The sequence below is a fragment of the Crocuta crocuta genome, unplaced genomic scaffold, assembly GCF_008692635.1.
Source record: "Crocuta crocuta isolate KB4526 unplaced genomic scaffold, BGI_CrCroc_1.0 scaffold221, whole genome shotgun sequence".
NCBI lineage: Eukaryota > Metazoa > Chordata > Mammalia > Carnivora > Hyaenidae > Crocuta > Crocuta crocuta.
The window spans coordinates 121,792-130,700 of record NW_027528610.1 but is presented as its reverse complement, the minus strand read 5'-3'; the positions used below and the strand labels follow the sequence as shown (position 1 = coordinate 130,700).

At 65.9% G+C, this 8,909-nt stretch overlaps 2 protein-coding genes across 2 annotated transcripts in view; both read right to left on the bottom strand.

The window, feature by feature from the left end:
• The window catches only part of LOC144223934 (cohesin subunit SA-2-like), a 9,383-nt gene extending 5,814 nt beyond the window's left edge, over positions 1–3,569 (bottom strand). Inside the window, exons 1-3 of the mRNA XM_077754724.1 lie at positions 2,997–3,569; positions 2,783–2,872; positions 1,386–1,592 (exon numbers count right to left, since the gene is read on the bottom strand). Coding sequence (XP_077610850.1) covers positions 1,386–1,592; positions 2,783–2,872; positions 2,997–3,212 — 513 coding nt within the window. The 5' untranslated portion in view covers positions 3,213–3,569. The remainder of the gene's footprint in view (positions 1–1,385; positions 1,593–2,782; positions 2,873–2,996) is intronic.
• A 548-nt stretch (positions 3,570–4,117) lies between these two features.
• The window catches only part of LOC144223920 (cohesin subunit SA-2-like), an 8,606-nt gene continuing 3,814 nt past the window's right edge, over positions 4,118–8,909 (bottom strand). The window contains exons 3-5 of the mRNA XM_077754709.1: positions 8,779–8,886; positions 8,002–8,113; positions 4,118–4,205 (exon numbers count right to left, since the gene is read on the bottom strand). Coding sequence (XP_077610835.1) covers positions 4,200–4,205; positions 8,002–8,113; positions 8,779–8,886 — 226 coding nt within the window. The 3' untranslated portion in view covers positions 4,118–4,199. The remainder of the gene's footprint in view (positions 4,206–8,001; positions 8,114–8,778; positions 8,887–8,909) is intronic.

The following is an 8,909-nucleotide window of genomic DNA, read 5'->3' as shown; positions in this document are numbered from 1 at the left end:
ACCCGGGGCCGGGGTCCTGGCTTCCAGCCGCCCGCCTGCCCTCCCTCCCGCCTCCTCTCCTCCTACTGCCGAAAGCAGCTCTTTAAACTCTCGGAACGGGACACAGTACCCCAGGCCGCTCTGCCTGCGGCCCTGCAGGAAACGGGGGGCCCAGGACAGCCCCCAAACACACGCACTGATGCGGAGAAGGATGGAAATGACACGAGATCTGCCACCTCGGAGCGCTTCACTCGCGTCCCCAGGAAGGACCCAGCACCGGAACAGCCCTCCCGCTTCGCAGCTGGGAGAGCAGACAGAAAGGCACGCTGCTGACCCCTAGCCCCCCAAATTCACGGCAGGCGCTCGGCTGGGGGACGCAAGAGGAACCTGGAGCCCCGCCTGTGGGAACAGGTCCTCACGCGGAAAGCCCCTGAGGTGGGGCTGGACCCCTGATCCACAGAGGCCACATTGCCCTCAACCTGTCAGGGTCAATAAAGTTTTATTGGAACACGGCCCGGTCACATGACACGTATGGTGCTCTCACACCACCACCCCGACACAGGACGACCCCCCAAAAACACTTGTGACGTGATGCTTTACAGAAACCCTCTGCCCAGGGGTACACGAGCCACGGCCTCAGTCAGATGGTATTGTTTAGGGGCTCACAGGGCTCCCCTGGGAAACACGGAGCATGTTTGTTACCCCCGACACCCACCCACTCCCCGGGGACAGAGGCCCCCATCGTAGGTGCGGCGTGAGCAGCAGGGCTCAGAGAACCCACCCTGTGTCCCCAGACACCAAGAGCTGGTCCCCGGGTTCGCGGGGCTGACCCCTGACAGGCGCATGGCCCCTAAATACAGGAGTATTAGGGGTAAGTGTCCTCGGCCGGGACACGGCCCACCTCAGGGGGCTTCTCCACACCCCACACACCACACCCCACTCCCACGGCTATACTCCAACACCCACATCACACCCACACTGATACCTACAACCACATCTGCACCCACGCACCCGCACCACTCACACCATTCACACCACCCATACCACCCACACACCACTCATACCACACCCATGCACGCACCCACCACCCACACCACACCCACACCACCCACACACCACGCCCACGCACCCACACCACTCACACCACACCCATGCGCCCACACCAACCACACCACTCACACCATGCCCACACCACCCACACCACACTGACACCCACACACCACACACCCACGCACCCGCACCATGACCACACACGCCCACACCACCCACACGCACCGCCCACACCACACCCACGCACCTCCCACACCGCAGCCACACCCACACGACACCGACGCGCACACACCACTCACCACGCCCACGCACCTGCACCACTCACACCACCCACACCACACCCCCAAGGCTGGCACCTCGTGTTGGATGAACACGTCCAGCAGCGGGGTCAGCGCGTCCACCAGCATGTCCACCAGGCGGCTGCAGGCGGGGCCGGCGTGGCACTGGGCGAAGCCCCCCTCGTGGCAGTAGGCGCCATAGGCACGGGCGCAGGCCTCCAGCACCGCCACGTCCGAGTGCCGCTGCACCAGGCAGTCCAGCTCCAGGAGGGCTGAGTCCAGGTACTGTGGATGGCGGGGGAGCGCGGACAGACGGCTGGTCAGGGGACTGCGGCCCAGGGTTGAGGGGAAAGACTGGGGGGGGTCATGGAGTTATAGGGTTGAGGGAAAAGGTCAAGGAGTCATGGGATCATAGTATTGAGGCAAAGGTCAGGGGAATCATGGTATTGAGGGTAAAGGTCAGGGGTCATGGGGTCATGGGCTTGAGGGGCAAGGTTGGGGATCAAAGGTCATGACGTTGAGTGGGAAAGCTCATGGGGTCAGAGATCATGGTGTTGAAGCAGGAGGTCAGGGAGCCAGAGGTCATAGTGTTGAGGGGGGGAGGTCGGGGGGTTGAGAAGAGAAGGGGGGGGAGATGGGGAGGTTAGGGAGAAGATCAGGTAGTTGAGGGGGAAAGCCAGGGGATCACTGGGTCAAAGGTAAAGGTCATAGTTCAGAGGGCTGAGGGATAAAGGGCCAGAGAGGTGGTCAGAGCTTGTGGGGAGGAGGCCAGAGATTTGGGGGAGGAGGTCAGGGGCCAGAAGGGCCAGATGGGGAGCAGTGAGGGGAACACGGGGCCAGGAGGAAGAAGTCACGGAGCTGTGGGCCCAGATGTCTGGATCCTCCCACGACTATGGGCGGTGGCAGCCCCTGCGGTGTGGACAGCGTGGGCAGAAAGCTGGAGCAGCCACCCAGGCGCCCAGGCCCCCCTCAGACCCCACCTGTCCCGCCCCCACACCACGGCCGCACCGCACGTACACGCGGGGCACCGACACCGAAGCCCCCACGTGCTCACGAGCGCCCTCAGGACCAGACCCCTGGGCGCCACCCAGACTCAGGCCTCTGACCTGCACACAGCAGAAACCCGAGCCAGTGGCCGGTGCCTTGGTGCTGCCAGCCCTGCCCCGCCTCAGGGGCCCCCACCCACCTCCAGCTTCGGGGACCTAGGGCACTGACCAGGGGACAGCCCCGGCCCCAGAGCCCACCAGCCCGCCCTGCTGGGACAGGGGGACATTCCAGCAGCGGCACAGACAAGCAGGGGAGCGTCCTGGGAGCGGTGAGGCCCCAGGCCTCAGGGAAACGGCAGGGCATGGGGACAGACGCCGTGATGGCCCCGGGGCCCCACGCCTGAAACCTGGGGGCGGGGGGGGGTGGGGGCGGTCCCTGTGGGCAGAACTCAGGGAGGGGAGAGGCCTCAGGAGGACCGTGTGACTCACCGAGCCCAGGCCGTCCCTGTCGTACACCTCCAGGTTGCAGTACTGGGGTATCTGCAGGAGGGGGGTCACCTTCTCCTTGTCCGCTGCAAACTGTCCACAGAGCAGGCATGAAGGGGAGCCTTCCGGGCCTCCCCTCACTTCTGCAGCCTCCTGGCTTGCCCTTGAGCTCCCACAACCTCCCTGGTCCCAGCCACGGCCCTTCCCCGCTTGGCACCTTGGACAGCAGCTGGGGCAGCACCTTGACAAAGTGTCGGCTCATGTTGCCATGCTCGCGCCCACGGCGGGTCCTGTCCACCTCCCTGGCGGCCTGCAGGCAGAGCATGTGTGGCCTGAGCCCACGGCACCCACATGAGTCTTGCGGTGGCCCCAGGACCGGCCCACAGGTAAATCCAGGCAGAGCTGCCCCCAAATCAAGGCTAAAGCTTCCCATTACTACCCTGCTGTGTGATTCACGTAAAGTACTTCCCGTGCACGGAAGCCATCGAGAAAAACTGAGTCGTCTCCCCCAGGTTGACAGCTTACACTACACCCGCGTCAGTAGGACTGGGGTCATCGTAAAAACGAGATCAGGGCACAGAGCCACACACGTGTGTAGGGGAGAACATGGCAGGCACAGGAAAACAGGACAGCAGGGATGTGTCCACGAGCCCAGGGACCCTGGGGCCCCAGGAGCTGGGAGAGGCGGGAAGGACCCTCCCCTGGGGCCTCAGGAGGGAGCACGGCCCCGCCCCCTGCATCTCAGGGGTCCCGCCCCGCCTGGATGTCAGCAGCCCTGCCTGGATCTCAGTGGCCCTGCCTCGCCTGGATCTCAGACTCTGGTCTCCAGAGCTGGGGCGGATGCAGAACTGCTGCGGTTTTAAGTCCCCCGGGGCGTGGTCTTCTGTCCCAGCAGCAGCAGCAGAGACTCACAGAGGCGATTCAGGGGCCGGCTGACAGACTGCCGTGTCCGGCGTGAACACGGCACGAAAGGAGAGGCGGGGACCGTGGCATGCCCTCCCAGGGGATGCGGACGGCACACACGGGGAAGAGCTGGCAGAGGGCTTGCTAGCAGGAGCCGCGAGGCACAGCCAGCGAGACCTACCTGGGTGGCCGGGAGCCCCGCCCGCAGAGCCGGCGGCCCAGTGAGCAGCCAGGGTGCCAAGCACAAGGCCGAAGCGGCAGCAAGCGGTCCCACGGCCACGCGGGTGGGGGGAGCACCGCGAGGCTGGGGCGGCAGCGGCACCCACAGAGCCCCGGCACTGACAGCACGGCCACAGCAGCCACAGCAGAGCGGTCAGCACAGGGGACGGAGCGTGTCCAGGCGGGGGGGTGGCACTGACTTTCTTGCTCAGCTCGCGCCCAGCAGGTGGGTGACCCTCTGCAGCCTGTCGCACGGCGGCCACGAGGATCTCGATGAGCACTCGCTCCTGCTGGCTCGTCAGCGCTGCGGGAGACGGGTGCGCAAGTCAGCGCCCTCCGACCCTCACCGGGAGACACGCGCTCGGGCCGACGCGCTGCTCTGAGGGGCCTCGGGGAGCCCGGCACGTGGGGAGCATGGCGTGGCTCCCGGGCGCAGCAGCACCCGACACGGCTCATGGGCTCGGGGACATGCAGACCAGAGCAAGCCCTTCGCTCAAACTGCACAGAAACTGAACCGCCGTCTCCCGTTCACCTCAACGTGGGACTCCGAGCACAGCCCCGCGCTGGGACGGACGCGCGTGTCCTCAGGGCAGCACCTGACGGCACCTCAAACCGCAGACCGGGGTTCACCGGCTTGCCCCCAACATGCTAGGACTCGGGTCTAAAACCATCCACCTGAGACGATGCGGTCTGTTCATGGAGTGTTCTGGGCTGGCTTTAACCGCTCAAACTCCCACCCACACAGAACCTCAGAACAGGGCCTTGTGGGAAAACCAAATCTTTGCAGGTGTGATCAAATGAAGGATCTGAGATGAGCTCATCCTGGACGAGGGTGGCCCTGAACCAACTGACAACCATCCTCATAAAAGAAGAGGAAACACACAGAAAGCAGCCACGTGAAGACGGAGGCAGAGACGGGATGGACACGGCCACGAGCCCAGAAACGCCTGGAGCCCCAAAAGCTCGAAGAGGCAGGAAGGACCCTTCCCTGGAGCCTCAGAAGGGAGCACAGCCCCGCCCCCTGGGTCTCAGGGGTCCCGCCTGCCCTGGGTCTCCAGGGCCCTGCCCCCCCAGATCTCAGGGGTCCCACCTGCCCTGGGTCTCAGGGGTCCTGCCCCGCCAGCATCTCAAGGGTCCTGTCCCGCCTGGGTCTCCGGGGCCCTGCCCCCCCAGATCTCAGGGGTCCCACCTGCCCTGGGTCTCCAGGGCCCTGCCCCCCTGGATCTCGGGGGTCGTGCCTTCCCCGGGTCTCCGGGGCCCTGTCCCCCTGGATCTCGGGGGTCCTTCCTGCCCTGGGTCTCCGGGGCCCTATCCCCCTGGATCTTGGGGGTCCTGCCAGCTCTGGGTCTGCGGGGTCCTGCCCCGCCAGCATCTCAAGAGTCCTGCCCCACCTGGGTCTCAGGGGTCCCACCTGCCCTGGATCTCAGGGGTCCTGCCTGCCCTGGGTCTCCGGGGCCCTGTCCCCCTGGATCTCGAGGGTCCTGCCTGCCCCGGGTCTCCGGGGCCCTGTCCCCCTGGATCTCGGGGGTCCTGCCTGCCCCGGGTCTCCGGGATCCTGCCCCCCTGGGTCTCCGGGGCCCTGCCCCCCTGGATCTCGGGGGTCCTGCCTGCCCCAGGTCTCCGGGGCCCTGTCCCCCTGGATATCGGGGGTCCTTCCTGCCCCGGGTCTCCGGGGCCCTGTCCCCCTGGATCTTGGGGGTCCTGCCTGCCCTGGGTCACCGGGGTCCTGCCCCGCCAGCATCTCAAGGGTCCTGTCCCGCCTGGGTCTCAGGGCTCCCACCTGCCCTGGGTCTCCGGGGCCCTGTCCCCCTGGATCTCGGGGGTCCTGCCTGCCCTGGGTCTCCGGGGCCCCGTCCCCCTGAATCTCGGGGGTCCTGCCCCGCCTGGGATCCAAGACTTCTGTTTCCAGACCTGAGAGAGGATGGATTCTTGTTTTCGGCCACTGGGCTTGAGGCCACGTGTCACAGGCAGCCCGAGAACCTTACCGCGGGCCTCCTGTCTCGTCTCTCGCACCCGGGGGCTACTGCCCCATAAGGCCAGGCGCCGCAGGAGCAGACCCACGGTCACAGCCAAGAAACACAGACCACACAGCTGGGCCCCAGGACTCTGAGTCAGGGGAAAGGAGGCATCCCCACAACAAAAAAAAATGGTCCCTTCAGGGACCCCAAGGAGCACGGTCAGGGCTCCGGGTCCCTCCAGGAACCTGACGGGCCTGCGATACCTGAGAAGCGGCACCAGGACTCTGGGCCGTGGCCAGACGACACCGGTGTCTGCACAAGGGATTCGGGGAGGGACCGCGTCAGGGGAAGGTACCGTCTCCAGGGGCTGGTGTCTGCGTGCGGTGGGGTCTCAGAGGGCGGGGGGAGGTGTCCCAGCTGCTCGGGGGGCTCATTCGCCAGGTGCTCTGCTGACACCGCTCCCTGACTCGGGGGCCCAGGCTGTGGGCTTCAGCGGCCCCCAGGCTGATCCTCTCATGGGAAAAGTCTCTGGCCCTCGTCCTGTGGACCCCGCGCTAGAGCCCCGTGACAGCCCGGCCCTGAGGCCGGAGAACGTCTCACCGCGGGAAAGCACGTCATACGCCCCGTCTCGCAGCCGCCCCAGGAGCAAACAGAGCACAGGAGGGACCGACGGGGCTGTGAGTGCCACGTGCTGGCAGCTGGGGTCACTGCAAGTACGGACACGCGCTTGGCACAGTGGGGGGGCCAGCAGGGACGGCCAGGCATGGGGAGGAGGGGACAGCGAGCCACAGGGGAATAGAGACGGCAAGACACGGGGGACGGCGGGACTCGGGGGGGATGGTGGGCCACGGAGAAATAGGGACGGCAGGACACGGGCGGACAGAGGACACGGGGTCAGTGTGCCCGGCGGGGACGGCAGGGAGGCCAGCGGGATCACCGGCCCCAGTCCACGACTCAGAGCAGGCCTCTGGCCACGCTCACCTTGGCGCCCGCCACGTGGCTCCAGCAGCAGGGACGTCATGCACTCCCAGTTCCGCACCAGGGCGGGCGCCGCGTCCCACAGGCCGTCCACCAGGTAGGGGACGTGTCTGTGGAACTAACAGGGACGGGCCACACGCGTGAGGTCAGGACGCCGAAGGGAAAACATGACGATGCTGGAGTGACACGTGACGCCGGACAGGGAAGACGTGATGAGGTGGCGTGGGCAGGACACGTGACGACGCGCAGGGAACACGTGACGGCGTGGGGACGCGTGATGACCCAGAGTAAAGATGTGGCGGCATGGGACAGAGCATGACGCAGAGGACGGGGACAGGTGACAACAGGGAGATGTCACAGAACACGAGGGGAACGTGACAGAAGCGGGTACACGTAACGGCTGGGAGGAGGTGAGCCACGTGACGACACGGGCAGGACGTGACGCAGGGCAGTGGGACACGTGATAACAGAAAAGACAGGTAATGACACGACAGACGGGACGTGGGGTGACGTGGGGACACGTGACAACGTGGGACAGGAGACACGACAAGAGATCATGACAACAGAGCCGTGATGACACGGGGTGGGAGGACACGTGATGACGTGAGGAAGAAGAAAAACACAGGGCAAGAGGGGTACGTGACGACGGACACGGGACAACACGGAGGTGACAAACGATGACACGTGACAACACGGAGCAAGGGGGGCATGTTATGACACAGACCAACGTGATGACACAGGCAGGGAAACACAAGACACGGGAAGCACACGCGGCACAGAGGCCTATGACGACGTGGGACACACGACCACACCAGGCAGACTCGCAACACGAGGCAGATGAGCGACGACACGAGGTGGAAGGGACGGCTGAGCACTTGGGTGGAACAGCCCCCTCCCAACCCCCCCGCGTGGGTGGACACGGAACGACAAATGAGGACACCTGCCCAGAGACCCAGGTGCCACGTGCCCACACCGAGTGTCCCCACGGGAACCAAGCGCGTGTCAGCCCCACACCGGACGTGGGAGATGGCATGGAACACCGGACGCAGCGCGTGGGACGCAGGACACAGGACGTGGCATGGAACGTGGGGGGCAGGACAGGAGTCCAGGTCCCTCCCGCGATGCGGACACCCCGTCCCCGGGCCCGCGAGGCCACGCCCTCACCTCGCCCTGCAGGTAGAAGTCGATGAGGGTCTTCATGTTCTGCATGTTTCTGTCGACCTCGGCAGGTGAGTTCTGACCGGCCAAGCCTTCGTGGGTCGGAGGGAGCAGGAGCCTAGTGAGGTCAGACAGAGCGACCCCAACGTCAGCCTGGGCGGGGGACCCCGTGCGCCTGCGGGTCCCCAAGGCTCTGCACACACACGGGTCGGCGACATGGGGAGCAGGGACACCGGGAAGCCGTGGAGGCAGGACACACCCACGGAGGAAAGTTCTGGAATGACTTCTGTCTGTCCACCCCACTGCCAGTTCAGGCCGGCACCAGGGAGGGAACAGACGGCCGGACTGTCTCCTGTTGCCGCACCTCAAACCCCCAAAGGACACGGACCCTCGTCTGAACACAGACGCGATCGTGAGGGTGAGACAGCCAGATGGGCCAGGAGGGGGTCTGGGGGAGGGACCCCGGGGGCCACGACCACCTGCTCACATCAAGTCACGTCTGGACACGCCTGCAACACGGCTCAAGCCGGCTGACCCCTGTCACACGTGTCCTTTCCGGTGGCGTCTGTGCCCATCTGTTCCGTCCCCGGGGCCCCACGCCTCCCGTCCCGTGCAGGCCCCTGGTCAGGGCCCTCCCGGTCCCCAGGTCCCTGAGGCCGCCACCTGCCCCCGCCCTCGTTCCTCTGGGAGTCTGCACCCGGCGGGACGCGGGACCCGCCCGGAACACCACGGTGACGTCACAGCCCTGGAGGCAGTGTCACGGGCCACGGGTACCGGCCTTACCTCCTACAGATGAGCTCGCCCGCGGCAGTCGCCATGGGCCTGTAGGCCGCGTACACGAACTGGAACAGGAAGATGTACTCCATGGAGGAGAACACGCCCACGTAGTGCCTGCGGGGAGGCGTGCGTGTGGT